Source organism: Micromys minutus (genome assembly GCF_963924665.1).
Source record: "Micromys minutus genome assembly, chromosome: 13".
In the NCBI taxonomy this organism is placed as follows: domain Eukaryota; kingdom Metazoa; phylum Chordata; class Mammalia; order Rodentia; family Muridae; genus Micromys; species Micromys minutus.
Genome location: NC_137982.1, coordinates 4,168,996 through 4,192,500, shown reverse-complemented (window position 1 = coordinate 4,192,500; position 23,505 = coordinate 4,168,996). Strand labels below are relative to the sequence as shown.

At 53.2% G+C, this 23,505-nt stretch overlaps 1 protein-coding gene across 2 annotated transcripts in view; it reads right to left on the bottom strand.

Annotated features, from left to right (window-relative positions):
- The window catches only part of COL5A1 (collagen type V alpha 1 chain), a 148,762-nt gene extending 129,672 nt beyond the window's left edge, over positions 1-19,090 (bottom strand). For both annotated transcript variants that reach the window (XM_080927437.1, XM_080927438.1), the window contains exon 1: positions 18,690-19,090. In XM_080927437.1, the coding sequence (XP_080783563.1) occupies positions 18,690-18,798 (109 nt within the window). In that variant the 5' untranslated portion in view covers positions 18,799-19,090. The remainder of the gene's footprint in view (positions 1-18,689) is intronic.
- Between the last annotated feature and the right edge of the window lie 4,415 nt (positions 19,091-23,505).

Genomic DNA, 23,505 nt, shown 5'->3' with positions numbered 1-23,505 from the left:
GGGCTCTCACTGGGAGGAGCCCTCTTCTTTGTTAGGCTTCACCTCAGGTTTCTGGAAGATGAGCGCTGCTCAGTGAATCAGAAGCCACCTAAATCTCACTGCTTCTGAGCTCTGTCCTGCCCTGTGAACACACCACAATGCATTTAAATGCATCCCCTGTGGCTAGGCATGGTGGTGCACGCCTATAATCCCAGCAAGTACTGAGGCTAGCCTGGGCTCTTAAGGAGAGCCTATCTGGACAAATGGCTCCTCTTGGTGAGCATGGGGGTGTCTTGAACCCCTGCACTTCCCAGCAGCACCTTGCACACACATGAGTGAAGAATATAACTCATTCCAAGGGGCAGAGATGCTGGGTCAAGGCACATGTATTTTAACAACGCAATAACTACTGTTGGCTGCCTACTGTAAAAAGTCAGAGTGTTCACTTCCCCAGCTGACAGTGCATGGTGTATCCTTGGCTTCACCTTTATGAGATCCTTGTTAAAGTTATACAATTTTCAAATATATAAAAATTCCAAATGTTTTCCTTTTGGAGAACTGATTATACCTTAGACCTTTTTATTGATTTGCAGAAACTCTTTACATATGATACCATATTGACCACTTTCCTGACATGTGGGTTTATATTCTTTTTCTTGCAATTGGTGATTGCTTTTACCTTCAGCCAGACAGAAAAACTCAAATAATAATTCTCTTTTTCAATTTCTGAGGTTTATGTCATACTAACAATGTCATTCCCCACCCACTGTGGCCTCATAATCATAAACATCTACCTCCCTTGCTTTCTTCTAGTGGTTCTGTGGTTTCATTTTTAAAATTCACATCTTTGATCCATCTGGAATTAATCTAGAGAGAGGAGGGTTGATAGAAGCATCTTTGCCCCAGATGGCTTCTCCATTATCCCAGCCCAGTTCAGTGACTAATCGCTGCTTCTGAGGCCCTTGTGAAACTGAGGCCTTTATCAGACCCTAAACTCCGCTAGTGTCCTGACTTTTAAGGGGAAAGGTTACACATCTTCCACCCAAAGCTGATAGGTTCACATGGAATAAGGGTACACTGCTCACCAGCCCCCCTAAACATGTTTTCCCTAAATGCAGTCCAGGAAGGAGACTAGAGCCTTCTCACCACCCACCCCTGCAGCATGCTTTCTCTCACCACCCACCCCTGCAGCATGCTTTCTCTCACCACCCACCCCTGCAGCATGCTTTCTCTCACCACCCACCCCTGCAGCATGCTTTCTCTCACCACCCACCCCTGCAGCATGCTTTCTCTCACCACCCACCCCTGCAGCATGCTTTCTCTCACCACCCACCCCTGCAGCATGATTTCTCTCACACCCACCCCTGCAGCATGATTTCTCTTACCACCCACCCCTGCAGCATGCTTTCTCTCACCACCCACCCCTGCAGCGTGCTTTCTCTCACCACCCACCCCTGCAGTGTGATTTCTCTCACCACCCACCCCTGCAGCGTGATTTCTCTCACCACCCACCCTTGCAGCATGCTTTCTCTCACCACCCACCCCTGCAGCATGCTTTCTCTCACCACCCACCCCTGCAGCATGCTTTCTCTCACCACCCACCCCTGCAGCGTGATTTCTCTCACCACCCACCCCTGCAGCATGCTTTCTCTCACCACCCACCCCTGCAGCATGATTTCTCTCACCACCCACCCCTGCAGCATGCTTTCTCTCACACCCACCCCTGCAGCATGCTTTCTCTCACCACCCACCCCTGCAGCATGCTTTCTCTCACCACCCACCCCTGCAGCATGCTTTCTCTCACCACCCACCCCTGCAGCATGATTTCTCTCACCACCCACCCCTGCAGTGTGATTTCTCTCACCACCCACTCCTGCAGCATGATTTCTCTGGAACAGGGACTTGGAACATGAGGCATGAGGACCACCCACATGCCCACCACTAAGAGAGGCACTGTAGCAAATCAAGTACTCACAGAGGTTGGGATAGATGTGATGACACCCACAGCACACACAACACAAGGACAGTGAGTCCCCGTGCTGCCTGCAGACCTCAGGGCTGTCATATTCAGGGAGGGGTACCCAGTGAGCACAGGTCCTTGGTGGAGTGTCTGCAGGAACTAGAATGGTGTCCAGGTGATCCCCAGGCAGCCTCTGTGACAAACCCACCCCCCTTTCTTCTCTGTATTCAGATCATGAGCTCTGACTTTGAGAATTACAGGTGGTTTTAGCCACTTTTTCATTAATCTCCCTATTTTCCAAGGTCATTGCAATGAGATCTATCTTTCACCACAAAGCGTGTGTGTGTGTGTGTGTGTGTGTGTGTGTGTGTGTGTGTGTGTGCGTGTGTGTGTGGTGGATGATGATGATGATTAAAGGAGGAACCCTGACTCTGCTGGTGCCATCCTAACCACCTTGACTTGGGACCCCTGGAGACCCGACCCAAAAGGGGTCCACTCTTTCTCCCTCCTGGGCCGGCATGAGAACCAGAGCTGCAAACGTAGTTTAGGCCTCATATGGGTAAAGCCATGGGGATGCCATGACCAGTCCAGGATGCAGCTCAGATTTCAAAGATCCCAGCCAGGATGCCACTCTTCTCCCAGGGGCTGGCTGTGCCAGCTCGTGCCAATTACATGTGCATACAGCTCGCTGTGTTACACTTCAGAAAAGAGGTTTCCTTAACCACTCCTTGGCAAAGCCAAACACAGTGCCTTGGACATTGCTGGTGCCCACAGAGGTGTTGCTGTGTTGAATTTGGGGGCTTAGCAGACCAGGCAGGACATTGAATAGGTGTACAGCAGCCTCGGGAACGAAGTATTCAAGGTTCTCTATGGATAATAGCTCTAGAGTTGAGGATCACAGTACAGACTCTGGTTTGACACAATTAATGACAGTTTGGGAGCTCATCAGCAGGTTCCCACCCGAGTGGGCAGCCGTGTGAACCCATCCGTTGAAGAGATGTGAGAACTGAGGCCGGGAATGAGATCAGAGACGAGGTAAAGCTACAGAGCCCGGAGAGCGAGAGTGGAGAGGCCCAGGACGAATCCCTGCTAGGGACGCTTCTTTGCCATCGACACCCATGTTTGCATGTGACCCCTACCCAGGGATGTAGAAGGGGCGCACCCAGGAATCACTGAAGGATATAGGAGGAGCCCACAAAAGGGGTTCAAATCTGAGTCTCACTGGGCAGAGAACTTTGTGTGCTCAGCTAATAGTCAGGAAAAGTGACAGGGCAAACAGAAGCCAGCTCCTCTGGCACCTACAGATAGAGGGTTCCCTGGGTCAGTACTAGTGTCCAGTAGACAGGAGGGTGATGACATAGGCCAGGGAAGAGCTGTTTGGAAGGCACAGTGGGATGCCAAGACTGAGTGGCTGTGGCTCTGCCCAGGCTGTAACATCTCTAGAGAAGCCAGACCAGGAAACGGTTTTATAAGTGACTGAAAAGAGGTCAGACTGCTCTCTGCCAAGGAATTTATCTGCTGGCCAAGATACTGACCAGGCGGCGGCACTGGGGCAGAGAGAGTACATGGAAGGGGCCCGGTCTTAGCTCTGGGAGGGACGCTGGGGCGTGCCTGTATCTAGAGTGGGGTGTCCTTTACAATCTCACTTCCCACCCTGGAAGTTGTAGATGACAGGAGCTGTTCAAGGGACTCAAACAGAAAGAGGCAGCCAGGGTGAGCAGCAGTGGGCACTAAACTGTCCCAGAACAAGGCTGGAAGGTTTTACCGGTTGAAACGGTTGATCCTGGAATCAGATGAGCTGGGGCTAAAAGCAGCATCTGGGCAATGAACACTCAGAGATGGCTGGGCCAGAAGCTCAGCAGAGATCCCAGGAGAGTGTCGACCCAACCTCAGCCTGGCACCTTGAGGGCTCAATCACCTAAAAAGTCCTCGGGGCAGAGGAGCAAACCACAGGCGGTGAAGGGTACAGAGAGATTAAGTCAAACTTGAATGCAGCTCAGCTGGTGAGTGCTTGGCTAAAGTGCACAAAGCCCCAAGCTCAATCCCTGGTACTGCGTACAACTGTGGCCGCACACAGCAACATTCACAACACTGGGGAGGTGGAAGCTAAAAAACAGGAAGTTCGAGGTTGTCTGTGGCTACACAGTAAGTCTGAGGCTGGCCTAGGATTATAGAGAAAGGTAAACAGTGCCTCGTCGCTAGGAGGAGACAAGACATGTTTAGCTATGAGCAGGGCCACCGGGCTCATTGGAGACATCAGACGGATCATGCCAGAACGCAAATGCCCACCACTACAGTCAGCTTCAAGTCTTCTCCCTTCCTAGGCATCACTGAAAGACCCAGGACGGTTCATATTGCCACGTGATGCGCAACTCTGGGTCTGGATCTGTGTCTGAAGAGGGGACAGTACAGTAAGACCTCAAACCAAATATTCTGAGCCACCACATATTGATGAGCAGGTTCCTTGGCCAACCTACAGTCCCTTGGTGTGCTTGGGAAAACATTGGGCACCCTCTCCCTGCAGATATCAGGACATCTAGCCTAATAGCCCAGCTCCAGAGTGCTAAGATTACCTTTCCAGAGCTCTCATTCTGCCCCAGAATGCCATGGGCAGTGTGGGCAAGACTTTCCTCTGTTCCCAACAACAACTGCTACTCCAGCACGGCTATATTCTTGTTCAGCGGACACCCTGGAGTTTGCAAATTACTTTCAGCTAATTCCAGATAGGATTCCTTAGGCATGCCCCATGTTGGTCCACTATGAGACACCACAAACTCCAGACCTGTCTGGTCCTTTGTGGCCTCAACTCTGCCTCCTTAGATTCCCCACTACGAGCCTATGAAAGATGAGGACTCCACCCTGCACATGAAGAAACTAAGGCACAGGCATAAAAGTCATACTGACTACTCAAGCCACACCCAACTTTAAATGGCAAGAAGCCCTGAGGTGCAATGCCACCCTGAGCCTCTAGGAGATGATTTCTCTTCCCCCTGCAGCCAGAGACCTGAGTTCCAAGTCTCACTACCTCTCCATAGAGGAAGGCCATCTTCTGCTACTGTGTACTGGGTGACTAAAATGTCTAAGATCACAAGTACAAGCTGATCTTTCCCTCACCCTCCCTTGTCGTGCCCAGGGTACACTGTGGGGTCAGGTGGGTGGCCTAGGCAGCAAGCACCAATTATAGGCTCAGAGCCCCCGTCGGGTACACCAAGACAGCCAGGTCACCAGATACTGTTCTCCGAGTTTTTAATTTTCTTCTCTAAAAGCTCAGGAGTTAACGGTGGGCTACATAGTGGTTAACTTCTCTGGCCACACTGAGCTTATTGCAAAGCTGTGCAGCTTAATTCTTGAACCCTCTAACTGATGACTCAACCCCCACCCAGCTTATGGGGGTGGCAGGTCCAGCAACCCACCCACTCTTGCCATCAGTGTTTGGCTTTCCCAGAGCAGCCCCCACACTCATTTCATCAACTGTCAGCTGAGATAGAACAGACACCCCCTACCTGGCCATAATCCCCACTATCTGACCTTCTTCCCAGTAAAATGGAAAACGTGACTCAGACTCCTAAACAAACAGGCTCCTCGAAGTTGGACGCTGTGGAGGGCAAACTCACCGAGCTCCCCAAAGAGATCAGATTGAGCAGAACCCAGGAACCCATGGCTGTGGGCTTTAGGAAGTCCAAGGACAGGAACCTGAACCTCAGCCCCAATGACCACACACACACACACACACACACACACACACACACACACACATACACACACACATACACACACACACATACACACACACACAAACACACATACATACACACACACATACACACACATACACACATATACACACACACATACACACACACATACACACACATACACACACATACACACACACACACACACACAGAACCACCACCATCCTGCCACCATCCCCACATCTATTGGCCCCTGCCACAGGGATGGAGAACCACAAAGAAAAGGGGGCAGTGCCTTCTGTGGAGACCAAAACATCATCTGCCATCAGCCTCAGCCTTCTCTGTTGGTCCCAACACTTAGCCTGAATGCCACCCCTCAGGCTGACAGTCATTCCCAGAGCACAGTTGGTGTCTTAAGGGCTCAAGCTCTGCCCCTCACCAGTTGTGGGGCTTCTATGAGCCTTGTTCTTCTCACCTGTGAAATGGGGAGATGGTGGGGGTGGTGATGCCTCATATCTTAGAGTCAGGCTCTTCAAACCATAGGGTGTAACGCCTCGTGGGTCACATGACAATATGAAGGAGTGTCATGGAACAGTTTGGCAATAGTAAAGGGTGTCTAAATGAGCAGTGACCAAAAATCAATTTTAAATCAAATGCACCATGAATCTGAGGTTTCTCTGGCAAGTGCCCACCTACAGGGCACTGTGTGACCTCACTGTGACCTTGGATCTAGCTGCATATGCTTACTAATGATGCCACAGCCCAGAGTCCAGACTACTGCCCTTAGGACACCGGGGCTCCATGCGTGTGCGCTGTTTCCTGCTTTTACAGAGGCATCATGATTTCATCACAAACACAGACACATGCTTTTCATATTCCCCACCGTCATCCCTCAGGAGCAGGGAGCAAATTAGCACATCTTTGAATTATATTATGCTACAACACTGATTCTTCAAAAGTTGTCATCTGAGCTGCTGATTTGAGCACTGAAGCAAGATTATTTTGTTCATGTAAACAAAAAAATCATTAAGTGAATTTTGCCTTGGGATTAGGGTGAAAATTCCCACAATTTATCAAATGGCCCCAAACTCACCTCCACTGACTTGTACTGTGCATTTGTACGAAGCCGCATTCCCTGTACTGACAGTCATAAAATCAAGATATTGAACGTCTCTGAAAAACAGAGACCACTATATATCTGGCCGTGGCAATATTCAGTGGAGATTTAATCTTTAAATAAAGATAAATAAGTGTGCCTATCTCATTGGCACGCACACTTGCTTTCATCTTTAAAAGACGGCATAATGTGTGTAGCAAAGAATTGTTTTAAGATAAACTTCCTCACACTCATCAGTAAGTGTTTGGTCTGTGTTTCTGTTTTACATGTTTGTAGAGCCAGGGTCACAGGGAAAAGGAGTTTGAGCCCTGGTTTAGAGGACAGCATTAGAGTAGACTAGGTAGAAAAAAACTTGGGTAAGTGGGAGAAGGGTGGGGAGAAGGAGTGGGGAGGAGGAGTGGGGAGAAGGAGTGGGAAGGAGAAGTGGGGAGGAGGAGTGGGGAGGAGGAGGGAGAAGGAGGAGTGGGGAGGAGGAGTGGAAAGGAGGAGTCGGGAGGAGGAGTGGGGAGGAGGAGTGGGGAGGAAGAGGGAGAAGGAGGAGTGGGAAGGAGGAGTGGGAAGGAGGAGTGGGAAGGAGGAGTGGAGAGGAGGAGTGGAGAGGAGGAGTGGGGAGGAAGAGTAGAGAGGAAGAGGGAGAAGGAGGAGTGGGAAGGAGGAGTGGGGAGGAGGAGTGGGGAGGAGGAGTGGGGAGGAGGAGTGGGAAGGAGGAGTGGGAAGGAGGAGTGAAAAGGAGAAGTGGGGAGGAGGAGTAGGGAGGAGGAGTGGGAAGGAGAAGTGGGGAGGAGGAGTAGGAAGGAGGAGGAAGAAGGAGGAGTGGGGAGGAGGAGTGGGAAGGAGGAGTCGGGAGGAGGAGGGAGAAAGAAGAGTGGAGAGGAGGAGTGGGGAGGAGGAGGGAGAAGGAAGAGTGGGGAGGAGGAGTGGGAAGGAGGAGTCGGGAGGAAGAGTGGGGAGGAGGAGTGGAGAGGAGGAGTGGAGAGGAGGAGTGGGAAGGAGGAGGGAGAAGGAAGAGTGGAGAGGAGGAGTGGGGAGGGGAGGGAGAAGGAGGAGTGGGAAGGAGGAGTGGGGAGGAGGAGTGGGAAGGAGGAGTGGGGAAGAGGAGTGGGGAGGAGGAGTGGGAAGAAGGAGTTGGGAGGAGGAGTGGGGAGGAAGAGTTGGGAGGAAGAGTTGGGAGGAACAGGAAGGGGAGACTGAGAAGGGAAGTAGGAAGAGGATAAAGAGGGAACGGAGAAAAAGGGGGGCTGTAGAAGGGCGAAAGGGCAGGAGGAGGCAGCAACCTGGGGAGTCCTACTCTTCACTTGCAGTGACCATTGGACAAACTTGCCTCTTCATGTGTGGAAAATTCCTTCTACCTTAGCCCACACATGCATTACCAGAGCCAGGGGAAGCTTTGGGGAATAACAAGACCCCAGAGCCCAGAGCCTGCTTGGAGCCCTCGGCCCCTCACCCTCCAGTCCAGAGGCTGACCCTCCTGGGCTGTCCTGACCCTGTGACCAGGTACCTGGAGGGCCACAAGGGACAGATCAGCTTTCTGCTCCCCGCTCTCCAGTCTTCCTAGGGTACAAAAAGGCAAACAGAGAGAAGGGGTGTGGCTTTCCCCTACAACATCCCCTGTGGCCTTTCTGCCACACTGCCCGTGCCCTAGTCCAGCCGTCCCTCTCGGAGCCTGAAAATCTGCCTCAAGGGCCAAGCAGCTGTTTGCAATCGGCCCAGCCCTAGCCCCAAGCAGAGGAGGTGGAATAAGTCCACAGGCTGGACTCAGGGCGTCTCGGGGCATATGAGGACAGGCAGCCCCAAAGCTAAGAGACCCAGGGCTGGCCCTCCCCACGGACAGAGCCAGCAACAGTGAAGAAATGGGGCGGGCCGAAATGGGCATGAAAGAGCTTTCTACTTGCAACCCAGTTTTAGTCATTGCTAATGGCCAGGGACCATCCCAGCCTCAGGCCAGAGTTTAACACAATGGCTTGGAGGCATTTTACAGCACCTGCCAGGGGTTGGGGTGGGCTCTCCTGTCTGCACACCACCCAAGCGAGATGTTTGGGAACCCTGGTGGTCATCCAGAAAAGCCTGGGATGAGCAGTCCGTCCCTCAGTGATCTTCCAGCCATCCATCAAAGAAAGACTTTAGAGCTGAAATAGCGCCCCCAGCTGGCTGGATCAGGACAGCCAGGCTTCTTTCCCTAGCACCAGGATTGTGGCAGAGAGGTTCTCTCTGGTTCCCTCTCCTCCCTACCTGTGACTTCAGAGATCCCCAAGTCAAGTAAGTGTAATTATCTGCAAGTGGCCTGAGGCTAAAGGCCAGCCTCCAGATTCTATAAGCACCCCTCAGCGCATTTGCCAGTTCCCTCCACACTCCTGGGCAGAAAACACCTTCTGTCCTAACCCCCAGATGTCAGGTGCAGGGGAAGGTAGGATGGCCCAATGTGACCCAAAGATTCACCCTCATCACCACAGGGACCCCTTTGCCCTAAGGACGTGACTGTGGCTGAGGTGGCACAGTACTATACCACACACGGCAGCTTTACCCTCTGCAGAAATTAAGGGGTGTTCCTCCGTCCCGATCAGTAACAAAGACAGGCTAGGGCACAGGTCCATTAGGCCATCCTCCATCCTGCTGCTGTCTATGGTACACGTGCGCCAGAGGCAGCCCACCATCACAGAGCAACCTCACTGCATCTGGTCCTCCCTGTTACCAACTCAGTTTCCAATTGAACAATTCTGATACGTTGATAAGCCGATCAGATCAGAGAGATTAACTGGCACGCTCCAGGGCCCACCACCAGGAGCCCAGACACGCTTCCGGAGCCACCGGACTCTCTATTGTCCTGTTCTCTTAGTATCTGCTGGACTTTCTTTCAGGTGCCTGAAATACAACTGAGCGGGCAGTGGGGCCAGGACGTCTGGGGATTACCCACTGTGCGCTCAACTGACACGAGCACCAGAATTTGGTACGATTGCCATGGAGCTTCTTAGAACTGGCCCCATGAACAAACACACACTCACAAGGCAGGGTCCTGGAGACACTGAAGCAGTTATATGGGTGCTGGGCTCCACCTGCTGGTCTCATTCTAGGTCCCCCTGCTGAGCCCCTCAAGGCCCTCTTTGAAGGAAATGGATGTCCTGCTTTACCTTCCTAGAGCCCAGAGAACACCAGGCATTTCTGGGCAGGGTCACAGACCCTCTGCAAAAGGCTAGCATCCAGCTCTCTGGGGACCAGCCCTCCATGCCAGGGCTGCAGCAGGGAGAGCCTGCTGATACTGCTGTCCCGATACAGGGCACAGGGTACCCATATTGTGTCACACGCTAGGCAGTCACTGCGGTTCCTCAGCCCCAAGCTTGGCTGAGTGGAGTCTGTCCTGTGCCCGCCACCCAGCTCACCAGCAAGCAGTAGACAGAGGCCACAGAGACACAGTCAGGACACCTCAGGCCCTGCGCTTCATCATTGTCTGCTCAGGGGATAGAAGGGGCTGGAGCCTGTACCGTCAGCCTAGACACAGATGGCTGGAAGAGGGATGGTCCCAGGCTTCCCAGCTCCTTAATAAACTCCAGGCAGTATAGCCCCACGCGTGAGTTCTACAAGCACCACACATGCATGCGCTGATGTCCTATGTCTCACACAACAAGAGCTACAGCAGGCGTTGCTGTCTCCATTCACCTTGCCTCTGTGGACATGTTATGTCCGCTCTGCAGATGGGGGAAACCCAGGCACAGTAGTTGCCTCTTCTGTGTTAAGTCTCAGCAAACAGGGAAGGGCAAGACGCAGGGGTCCTCCCTCCTAACCCTTCATTGTGACTGGATGTTTGAGGGTGTGGGAAACAGCTGTCCTCTGACCCTCTGGCCTGGGCCTCCAGGGCACTGAACCACTCTCAGCTCCATATCTTCATCCTTCCCACACAGATGTGTCACCAATAAGAAAGCTCAGTCTCAAGACCACACTGGAGTGGCCTAGCGGGAGAGCGCCTGTGGAGTAACAAGACAGGCAGAACCCAGAGAGGTGGAGGACTTCATCAGGGGCTAGCTTTTAGGGACATATGCCCAAAGAGTCACTACTGAAAGTAGGTGATACCAAAGATCTGCTTAATCTAGGGTGTGGATGGAGAGGCAAAGGGATGCAAGCTAGCAGCAGGCAGACCTGGGGGCTTTGCAGAATATAGGGCCTAGTTGGACCAAGTTTCTCCCACTACCCTCAGCGCTGACAGACTCTCAGCCATGTCATGCTCCAAAACCTCACAGCCTTGTACACTCCAGCCCAGACCTGATCCCTGAGATCTACTGGGATGTTTGCAAGAGTCTGATGAGCAGCCATCTTCCCTTTGGAGAAGACAGGATGGACCCTACAGACGGGAATCGGACAGTATCCTGATCCTTCAGCTGAAGGAAACATGTAAGGAAGGTGCTGGTGGAGCACAGGGACTTCACACAGCTTCTTACACTACTTCCCCAGCCAGGCCCCCCCCATGCTGAAACCGGAGCCCTATTAGAGCTGAGGAGACACCTCCCCCAAAGGTCCTTCCCATATCACTTAGCATCCCAGAGACAGACTAAATTCAAGGGGTTCTTTCTGTGTCCACTACAGCTATCCCATACTGGGGCAGGAGCCAGCTTTTCACACCCACGCTGCTCTCTATGAGCTCTGACAATCAAGGAAAATTAGCTGGGCTCAGCGCGCATCTGGGCCTACACCTGGACCATTGCCTTCCCAAAGGAGGATACCTCAGGGGTACCCCGTCCTGTATCAGAAAGGGAGAAAAATTGATGTTGAGTGCCCGTTGCAAGGACATTGCTGTTTTCCTGAGTCACCCACTTCTGTCTGAAGTAAACAAGGGAGCCAGGCCAATGCCACCTCATTGGCTTTTAGCATGGGCTGAAGTCCATAAAACAATATATGACTTAGTGAGGACCACAAAAGCAGAGGGCAACTTGCATGGTTTCCTGTGACCCGGCCTGGCAGAGCCACCGTGTACACACACAAGATTCAGTCCCACACAAAGATGTCTGAGGAGCACAGGCAATTTCAGGGAATGCCTGGGAAGCACTCAGGAGCACAAGCACCCTGCAGATCATGCCCAGGGAAGTGCCCTGTGAGTCATCCGGAGGGGCTTACCTTCAACTGTGCAAGGGGCGGACTCCAGGGTGCTTAGCACAGTGCTTTGGAGACAGGCCTGGAAACATAATCTGGCCTCTGATTGGCTAGTCCTCCACAGGGACTGGCAAGTGCCTTCTTTTGATTCTCCAAAGTCTCTTTGGGGTTGGTAGGAACTATCTCGTCTCGACAGGTTCCTCCAGTGGCTGGCACAAATCCCAAAGGCTGGTGAGTATATTCTTGCTTCCCACTTTAACTGCACATCTCTTGACAGAACCATCTATGTATGTGTCTGTCCCCTCTACACACCCTACGCCAGAAGCTCCTGTCAGCCAGGGAGAGCTTACCAGTCGCTCACCAATGCCCTGGAACCCACAAAGGCTGTGAGATATAAATTCCAACTCCTCGGTGTAGCACAAGGCAGGATGGAGGCCCACCTTTCCAACCCTTACCACGTCACAGTGCCCACCTAGGCTGAGAAGCTCACCAGTGGGTGGGAGGTTACTGCTTTTCTAAGCTGTCCCCAGCACAACACACACACACACACACACACACACAAAGATGCACACACAGATGCAGACACATACACATGTAGACATGTGCACATGCACATACACACAGGTACACACTCATACATGGATACACACACACATGCACATGCATGCACACAAATTTTTTATGTCTCTTTTGTGCCACTCATTTTTTTCCTTTTTTCTTTTTTAAGGATGCTATTAGAATCCTTAAGACTGCCGAGGTATTGGTAGGAAAGAAGATGGGAAACCAAATTTGCCCACAAGAACCCAGCACTGGGGCCAGAAAGACTGCACTGCAGGTTATGGTTACTTCCTGTCAAGCCTGGCAACCTAGACTCAATTCCTGGAACACAGATGATAGAAGGAGAACCAACTCCGGCAAGTTGTCCTCTGAACACATACACATATACACATACATAAACACAAATGCACATATACATATAACACAGACACATACATATACACATATACATACATACACACATACACACAAATGTGCATACACATATACACACATGCACACATGTACATACATACACACAAAAACACAAATGCACATACACATATATCACACACATATACACATATACACACATACACACATACACATATACATACACACAAATGTGCATATACATATACATGCATACACACAAATACACATACATACACACAAATGCACATACACATATAACACAGACACACACATATACACATATACACACATACACACATACACATATACATACACACAAATGTGCATACACATATACACACATACACACATATACATACATACACACAAAAACACAAATGCACATACACATATAACACAAATGTGCATACACATATACACACATACATACTCACACACATACACATAAATACACAGAGACAGAGACACACAAATAAATCAATTCAATACAAGATATGTTAAGAAACAGGCGCATAGTCAGGAAGCAACAGTACCCACGTCATGCCAGAAGCGCACCACCCCTGGAACTCCAAGTTATTACATTTTAAGGAAAGTGGGTCAGTCTGTGGTTCATGTCTTGGGTCTGAGTCACCAAACTGGTAACATTTACCACTGATGTGGGGTCATCACTGAACTTAGGAATGTCTCAGAAAAATGACTATGTTCACAGGAGCTGAGACTACTTGTCATGGTGACAGAAAGTGAACCTGCTACCTGTGACATGAACCAGAAATGTGTCACTACCCCTTTCATCCCCTCACTCCCTCCCCAGACCCAGAAGATGTGGCCAGGAACCATGACTGGTCAGGTCCATTTGCACTTCCTGCCCCTGATCCTCCTCGTAGGGTGGGGCAGCTGCAGTGGGAGGGGCACGGAGGTCTCTGGTCCACACTGCACAGGAACAGACTTCCCACAGCAGGCAGAGCTTTGAGCCTCAAGAGGGTTGGAACAGTCAAAAACGGACACTGCTTCCCATGTTTGTCCCTTGAAGACCCAGTGTGGCCCTCTTGAGGAACAGGGGCAGGTGACTCCCACAGCTGGGAGTAATCAATGACCCTAACAGTAATCATGCAGCTTGTCTGTGCTTCATATGACTGTGTGTTGATCTCAAAGGAATCTAGTGTCCTTACAATCATTCTATCTACTCACAAGTGGGGAAACTGAGGCCCAGGCCATTGAAAACCCAGTTGGGAAGAATCAGAGTCAGGATGAGCATGCTGGCTGCCTCACCCAAGCCACCTGTTCTTCCTACCCCTCCCCCAACCATGTTCTACAGTGACTGCAAGATGACCTGTGAGAAGGGCCCAGGTAGATTCTATCTGTGGTATCCTGGCACAGCCAAGAGCTGGGCCAGAACTGCTACCGGCATCTGGCAAAGCGCTGGGTCCATGTGCGCTGATTACATAGAGTACAACTAGATGAGGAGCCCAGGTCACATGACACAGCTCCCATCAAACTGGGGAGGCCCATGGACCAGCCAGGGTCCATACATCACTGGCAGCTGCAGGAGTACCAGGACCACGAGCATCTCTTCACCTCCCATCCTGCACAGAGTAAAGCTTTTCAGGACAGTGGAAATCATGCATCATGTGTGTGCTATCATACTCCCACACATATGTGCACTTACCTGGTTGTTTTACACATGCAGACATAAGCACACAGAGAGACATGGGTCCCACATGGGCATGCACATTACACACACACAGCCTGACATGCACATACACCCATGAGAACAACCCTGAAATTGACCTGCCCGGTGCCTTCTCGCACACACTCCTGAGGTGACTTCGATACCTCTGTGATGCACATGAGCCAGGGCAGAAAGACAGGAGCTGCATAACACCTTCCTGCACACATGCTCCTCTGCCAAGCATCTAGAATCCTATCATTTGCAAACTACCACCGAACACAGCTTGTGATATGGCCCTTCAGCCTAAGGCTAAGAGGCACTGACAGTGCCACCCAGTCAGTCTCAGACACCCACCCCCCCGGCAAAGTGGCATGTGCTAGTCCTCCCATTTTTCAGGAATGAAAACTGAGGCTCAGAGACCCATCCTAGCTAACCTTCAACCTCAGAGGCTGGCTTCTCAGCTGTGCACATCCCTTACAGCACCACCAAGGGCTGTCCCTCACAAACCATCAGCAGAGTTCTCACAGACGAAGACAAAGCCTGTCTTAGTCTGTATTGTGTCCTGTTAACACGGAGCCTGGACACACTCTCATCCTAATCAGGAAGGGATAGCAGAGAGAGTTAGCAAAGCCCTGAGGAGCCCTACTTGTTCTTTGTCGGTGGCCATTTTTGCTTTCCTGGTATAAGGTTGACAAGACAGGCAAGAACTGGGAACCTGCCAACACACTGATGAGGGGGTTTCCAGCTAAAAGAGAGAATCGGGGGTGAACCTCCTAGGATACATGTGGAATATTCAACAAGAGCAAGATTAAACAAGAAGTAGGAGCACAATGAGGGATGGTCAGACCACCAGGGACGCCCATGGAGATGTCCTCCAAACCTGCTTCACAGGGCCCAGCATGTCTGCGGTGGCCTAAAAACAAGGAGATATCTAATGCAGAGAAGAAATGAGGAGCCCCTTCATCACCGCCCCAAGTACCTGCAAACCAAGCTAAAAGTCTGTGGTACTTGAAGGTTCCGCTGACTGGGAAGAACCTAGGCAGTCCAAAGGAGATGGAGAGTTCCTGCAGAAGGCTTCAGACCTTGAGGAGAGAGAACGGGAGGGAGGATGGAGGAAAGAAGAAAGAGAGGAAAGGAAGGGCACAGGGGAGGGAGGAGAGAAGGAGATGCGGGAGGAGCAGCCAAGAAGGAGTGTGAACATTGCACTGGTGGAGCACCCCAGCTGTCGGTCCCCCCAGAGCACTGCCTGGACTGGACCCCCAAGCTGGGACTGTAGCCCAGCATCCTGGGTCTTCCAGAGGAAAGCTGGGAAATGGATGTGAGATCAAAGCACAGCATGAGCGGCCAGGGCGGGGCAGGAGGGGAGCCAGTCCCTCAGCTCCTTGGGGCTTCAGCCAGGTTACTCATCTTTGCTTCTGTGCAGACAGGTACCAGTACACTAGCCATCAGTTTTAACCGTTCCCAGAGCCCCCGACAGGCAGGATGGACAACCTCAGGCTACAGCAGTGTCCTGGGGTAGGGGAGATAATGTTTTCCTGACCCAGTGGGCAACACTCACCCTCCCTGCTGCCCAGTGTGGGGACCAGGTTAGATCTTTACAATCCAGATTCTACTCAACAATTTTAACCCTGCAAGGGGGTACAGGTTAATTTCTTAAAAGTGGAGAAAGAGGCTTCCAGCCAGAGGCAGGGGCAGGCAGCGGGCATCAGCTGCCCTGGGCTAAGGGTGTGGCTATGAGGAGCATCCAGAAATATCTACAGGGTGGGGTAGAGAGGCAGTCTCTGGCCAGCACTGCAGGGCCAGCCCCCAAGACAACATCATCAGAGAAGAGGCTGTGAGTTAGCCCCAGGAGGGCACTGGGTCTACCACACAGCTGGAGAGGGCCCACAGCTCCAACTCTGTGGCCAGAGTTATATACCCCGGCAGACACAGGGGGCTTCTACAGACTGGACATGCTGGGGAAAGTGAAGGAGGAATACAGGGAAGAGAGGGAAGGGAGGAGGAGGGAGGAAAGGCCCAAAGATGTCCCTGTAGCCAACTCATTGAGTCACAGGAAATTTAACCACTGAGTATCTGTCAAGTCTCACAAAACTTGGCTGGCTTTCCCAGTAAATTGTTGCAAAAAAAAAAAAAAAAAAAAAAAAAAAAAAAAAAAAGGCAGTCACGTGACTCAAGCCCACCAATAGCACATGAAGGAGATGACCTCAATTTCCAAATATTGGGGTCACATTTCATTTCTCATCCTCCCCCCTTAAGGCTTTTAGCAGCTCCCAGGGTGATCGGGCTTCTCACTCCTTCACACACTTGGCCAGGAGAGAGGCAGAAGAGCTGTGCTCACAGAAACCTCGGAAAACATCTGGCCGGCCTGAGAGGAGGGCAGAGAAGGCGCTGCGTTCATGTCTCCTGACCCGCCAACATCAGAAGTGTACTGCGGCCCCTCTGGCCATGCACTGAGAGTGACTTCAAAGTGGGTAGCACCACAGGAGCAGAGGGAAAAGCCTCCGAAGCCCTCTGCTTTTCGTGCTTCCAAAAGACAATGTTGTCCAAAGCAAAACATCTAACAGCACAGCCAGGACCCAGGCCACCCCTTCCAACTGGCCACACCCTCGATAGCAAAGGGTAGGGGAGTACAGTGATAGAGTGAAGCAGAGAGGTGGGTGGCCACAGGACAGGGCAGGGCTGGGACAAGTGGTTGTTGCCAGGAACACTCTACCTATGATCGTGGTAATTCCAGCTTCCCAGGTGAGGGCTCCACTGAGGGCTTCCCTCCTGAGGTTCTGGGGGTACCCATGGGGAGGAGCTTGGCAGGGACTATGTACCAAGGGAGCACTGTGGGGGTGGAAGGAAGAGGGGCTGACCCCTCTCCACCACACTTTCCTGAGGGACTTCATCACTCCCTACTACTAACTTAACCCTGAGAACGCCAGGTCAGTTGGGCCAAGTTCTAGTAGAGAGGGCATCGTCAGCCCACGCTCTCCCTCTGTCCCCACAGGCCCTGGGGCCCCTCCCATTCCCACTCTTGCTCATCCCGTACCCACTGGACACTAATGGTGCCAGGAAGCAGGAGAAGAATATTGTAATTGGCCACAGGGCGTGGAAATTGACTCTCCGGCTAGTCTTGGTAGCGCCAGCGAAGCTAAGAAGAGCCCTGTCACTGGACAAGGGGTGACTAGACCACTGTCCACCCGCTGCTCCGCTGCCTGAACTCTTTCTTACAGCCTTCCCTATCCCTATATCAGCACATCCGTGGCGCCTTCCCACCCTGGGCTACGGTGTTTAAGGGGTCTAGGGAGATGTATCCCATAGCTAATTAACACAAGTGCTGCTGAGAAAAACATGCCTGCCCAGACCTGAGTCTGGAAGCACTGACATACAGACGGACAACCAGTACCTCCCTGATTCTCCCCATCGGGCCAGGGCTCCTTCGGAGCGACCATGCTGGCAGGAGGAGTCTCACATCTGCAGATCACCTGAGAAGCTCCCAGCCCAGACTCCAAGGCCCTATCCTGGCTAGGCTTCCTGTTCATCCCATCTTTGGGCAGCAAGCCCAAGAAAACTACCTCTAAGGGGTTAGGAGGTTTGAGGTCAGACTAGGAGTAGGGCTGGCCTACCTCACGGGGCTCCCCAGTGCCCCCTGAAGACTTGGCAGGGACTACAGGGAACTCTGTCCTCTGGGAAAGTAGAAAGTTGGTTCAGACAAGTAAGAGGGCGTGTACTGAGGGAAATCCAAAGCTGGGGTTTCAAACTTCTGGGATCCCCCTCCACCCCTGGAGTCCCTGAGGAACTGAATGGCCTTGACTCTAGGGGGCGGCCCTTCCCAGCTTTCAAAAGGAAAGTTTCTGCTGAGGAACTGCGTGGGATGCAGCGGGTCGCCTGTGATGTGGGACGGAGAATGAGAGATTTGGGGACAAAGGTGTGACCACCACTGTTCGGACCTAACACGAGGCAGATTCTTCCTTGACTCCAACAGCCCCACCCAGCTGGCCTGTTTGAGGAGGGGGCGGTACGCCGCGGGGATGGAGTTGGCCCGGCTCCCTCTCCTGGGCCCCCAACGAATGGTATTCGTTGTCTTGCCCCGTGCATTCCACAGGCCAAGGAGGAAAGTTCTGCGGGCTCGGAGGAAGCCGGCAGCGAAGGCGCCCGAGATGACAGCGGCGCGACGGTTCAGCTTGCCTCCTGCAGTCCCCGAGGTCCGGTCCCCCGCACCCAGAGCGCTCTTACCTGCGCGGCTCGGAGGCGGCGCCCACAGCAGCAGCAGGAGCAGGAGCAGCGGCGAGGACAGCAGCGGGGCGCCCGGGCGCGCGGCTTTCCAGCGGGTGTGTACGTCCATGCCGGCGGGGTGCGCGGGCCGGGGAGCGGGAGACGCACACGATGCACGGGGACCAGAGATACGACCCGGGTGGCGGATGCTAGGGGAGCGCGACAACTTCAGGGAGTCATAGGAAGCACGGCACCCGCCCGATCTACCCCGCGGCGGTGGCTGTTCTGGAAGGGGCGGCGGGCGCGCTCGCCCACGGCGCAGGGATCGACTGTGGCCCGGGACGGCCGGGACCCCCTCGCTGGCTGCTCGCGCGCTCCCTGTCCTCCTTCTAGTCTCGTGGCCTCCTCACCGCTGCTGCCCCGCGACCCGCTCCCCGTGGGCGCTCCGCTGGAGTGAGGTCCTGCGCCAGCCGCGGGGACGAGGAGTGCGGACCTCGCCTTAGGCGCCCAGCACTTTTTCCCCCTTTCCCTCCCTCCTTCGGTGCTGGCAGACACCGCGGAGGCTGTCGATGTCCCCCCCCCCTCCCCCGCCCCACACGCCCGCAGCAAATCAGAGCCCGACGCCAGGCTCAGCAAGGCCGGCCCCCGCCTCCCACTGGGCGCCGCGGGCGAGGGGGTGGGGATAGCGGGCGAGTCCCGGCGAGGAAGGGGCTGGCCCGGGGCGGGAGCGGACGTGGGACGGGGGCGGCGCCCCTGTTCTTTCTCCCCGCTCTGGGCGGCGGCCTCCAGAACCCGATGGCCCACACTGGTCCTCGATTCTTCCCGCCTCAGGTGCCCCGACCTGGCCAGACTCCAAGAACCAGCGCTGAGGGACCCCCTAAGTTTGATCGCTCGAATTCAAAAGAGAGATTGCACTACCACGCGAAACTTTCTCTTTAAGGAGGAGTTCCGAGAGCTCCTCTTCTGGGCGGAGACTCAACTTGTAATTCAGCCAGAAGGGGCTCCCTAGACTGTGACTGACAGGCCGACCCAGCGCTGGGGACCCGCCTTCCACCTCTCCAACGACCAGGCTGTCAGGGATGGCCAAAGGGGCCTTAAGTGAACATGGAGTAACCAAGTTATTAATCAGGTGAAAGTCAGTCTCAAATTCCAGCCCACTGTCTTCCTGCTGGCCCAACCACTTAGGAGAAGGAGCCCCTTTCCAAAGCTGACAGCTGGAGAGAGGAGTGGGCTCCCAGCTTCCCATCTACAGCAGAGGGAGACTGGAGTTCTCCCAGATTTCTCCAGGCCCAGGAGGCCCTGCAAAAGCCTGACTCACCGCCCTGCCCTTCTCCAAGGGCTTCAGGGTTTGTTTAGAAAGAATCAGAATGAATTAAGAAGGCTTTCAGACTCAAAGCCACTGCTGCCTTTGAACACATCGCAGCCTGGAAGGATTTTTGAGTGATGGAGACCTGCCTCGGACTCCTTTCTCCTGTTACATCCTCAGGCCATCTTATTTCTCATCACTCTCCAAGCAGGAGGAGAGTGGCAGTCAGAGGGTAGAGGCAGTCAGAGGGGTAGAGGCAATTAGGGGGCAGAGGCATTCATGGGATACAGGCAGTCAGAGGGTAAAGGCAGTCAGAGGGCAGAGGCAGTCAGGAGATAGAGCAGAGGGGTAGAGGCAGTCAGAGGGCAGAGGCAGTCAGGGGGCAGAGGCAGTCAGGAGATAGAGCAGAGGGGTAGAGGCAGTCAGAGGGTAGAGGCAGTCAGGGGGCAGAGGCATTCATGGGATACAGGCAGTCAGAGGGTAAAGGCAGTCAGGGGGCAGAGGCAGTCAGGGGGCAGAGGCAGTCAGGGGGTAGAGGCAGTCAGGGGGCAGAGGCAGTCAGAGGGCAGAGGCAGTCAGGAGATAGAGCAGAGGGGTAGAGGCAGTCAGAGGGCAGAGGCAGTCAGGGGGCAGAGGCAGTCAGGAGATAGAGCAGAGGGGTAGAGGCAGTCAGAGGGCAGAGGCAGTCAGGGGGCAGAGGCAGTCAGGAGATAGAGCAGAGGGGTAGAGGCAGTCAGAGGGCAGACCGTCAGGGGACAGAGGCAGAGGAGTTGCTGGGATGGCCATGCTCTGGTTCTTGAATCTGGATGGAGGTTACTAATACTGACTTAATTCAGGCTTTGCCTAAGTGTGGAATGTGCCCTACAGTGAACATCACACGGTGCACAGACTAGAGGAGGAGAGCTGGGGATGCAGTGCAGAGGCTGTGTGAGAAGGCCCTAAATTCCATCCACAGTAGAGAGAGGGCAGAGGGAGACAAACTTGAGCATACAAGCAGTCAGACAGACTCAGGCACAGTACAGGAAAAGGTAAAAGTCAACTTGTACAGTTGGGTATGGAATAATTGTGTGTGTGTGCGCGCTATGTGTACTTTGTGCTTGTGTATGTGTTGTGTGTCCTACATCAAGAGTGAGATACCATTCCACTGGTAAGTTTCACGGAGGACGTAAACCTCAGTCATTGAGGTTTTCACCGAGCTTGGCTGACACCTCCCCCCTCCCCAACCTGCATCAGGTTCACGAGATCGGGAAGCCGGGGAAGCCGCAAGCCACAGAGGGTAAGGGGTTTACCCAGAGCATCAAATCACCGACTTGCTGTGGCAGAGTCAAGACAAGTGCCTGCGGCTGCTCACTGGACACAGGGTTCGGACCCCTTCATGCTCTAGAGACTCAGAGCACCTGCCTCCCAGCAGGTTCATCCTAGCCAGTCTGCCCAGGCTAAGCCAGCCCCATACCTAGCATCCTGTGCCCATCAGCATCTCATGACAACGGAGAGTCCTTAGAAATCTACTTAGTAGTCAGTCTGTTAGCCAGCATGGCTCTAGAGGGTCTTGAGGAAGCAAGCTGCCTGTGGCCCTCCCGCACCAGCCTGCACTGTTGCACCAGGGCTCCGTGATCATGGGGGGTGGTTTTGTACCCCCATGTTTTTCTTTCCAACTCTGCGCATCTGCTAGTGGCATGCCAAAGTGGGAGGGTCAACCTCCATCCAGTATCTCCTGCATGTCCCCACCAACCATGCATGCCATTGTCCTCTGTTTTAGAACATGGTCTTCCAAGCAAAGCAGCTACCATTATGATCAGGTCAGCCCTGCCTGCTTGAGCAGTCCGTCCAGGTTGGGGCTGTGGACTGTTGCCGTCCTCTCATAGAAGTGGACAGTGGGGGAGGACCTTCCTGGAGAAGAAGCAAAGAGGGAGCACTAAGGAGTGGGAGGCGCTTCCCTCCCTCTCAGAGCATATTGGGCGTCTCAGGCAGCTGTCCTGGGGCACATTACAGGCTGGCCCTCCAACACTTCCGGGCCTCAGCATCTCTGCAGTGGATACAGAAGGCCATGGATGAGCTCTGGCTCCACCCTATGGCTAGAGATATTCACACCAGCAGGGGTGCCTTTGTGTTGTGCCCCCAGGAAGAGCTCCATCCTAAATCCTTCAGCTGGTATTCAGAGGTCAGACGATATCCCAATTTGTACATGCCACTAATCGCAAAACCTGGGCCAGTAAGTCCCCACTCTGAGGTGCTTGTCACCTCTGAGGTAGAGTCATGAAGCTGACTCTGGAATTCCCAAAGACTCAGGTGAGAAGGTAGGTGGCCTGTTTGGGACACAGGAGCAAGGCAGCTCTGGATTTTCCCTCCGTGTGCCCAGCCACTCCCTGCTGCAAGCTGTTTCCATGTCCTGTCCACCAGCGCTGGTTTCTTTAACTTCAGCTGGCTAGCCTTTCTCCACTGGTGCCAAACAAGCCTCTAAAAATGATGGGATTTCCAGGCAAAACAGCCCAGGAGACACTAGCCTGCCTTTTGGCATGAGAAACAGATTTGCAGGGAATCAGACGACAGCGTCCTGAGATCCGTTTTCCAGACGGTGGCAGCTGGCGCAAGATTGTCTCCTGTAGACTTTTACAGAGCGGGCCTGAGACTGCGGGCCAAGGGAAGTATCCATGGGAGAAATTCCTGTTTTGTCTCTTCAAGAACTGTCTGCAGGGGTGGAGATAGTGCCCCTACGGCAGTGTTCGCAGGGATCAGTGAAGTCACCTAAAACCCCTGCTGGTCTGTGATGACAGTCCCACACAAGCGTCTGATCTCATGTGCATGAGCGTGGTAGCCAGGATCATGCAGAGCCAGCCAGCCTGGTCCTGTGGGTGGGGCTCAGCCCACAGTGGGTGGGACCATCCCTGAGCAGGTAGTCCTAAAAGGGACAGCTGGCGATGAGACTAGACACAAGCTGATCATTAGTGTTCCTCTATGATCTCTGCTTCTGTCTTCAGGTTCCTGTTTGAGTCCCTTGGTGACAGACTGTGGTTAGGGCTTGTAAGCCAAATAAACCCTTTCATCCATCCATCCCCAAGTTGCATTTTTTTGGTCGTGGTGTTCATCATAGTCACAGCCACAAAGAAGCCAAGTAGAACAGAAATGGATGAGATCCGAACTTGGGGGAGAAAGGCAGGGTCAAGGTGGGCAGTAGGGTCCTGGCACTCTGGGGAGCAAGGACTGCAGAACCCCACAGATAACGCACAGATGGCTCCCCAGACACTGCCCATCACAGCATGCCATAGGCTGAGTATCATGTATTCCTTCACTCCCAGGCCCCTCTGCCATGCCTAGATCACAGATGTAGGAACCAGAGTCCAAGATGACCATGGGAGAAAAATGGGCTTCTACCACCTCTGCCTCTTCACGGCTACTGGTGTCCACTCTCCCACCTCCCTGCAGTTACCTGTTTGGTCCTAGTAATTGAGCATTCCCTGTGAGGGATCAAATGCAGCTCCTCCTGTTTCAAAGATGCCAAATCGGGGCCTTGAGGATGATCTTGGACAGCAG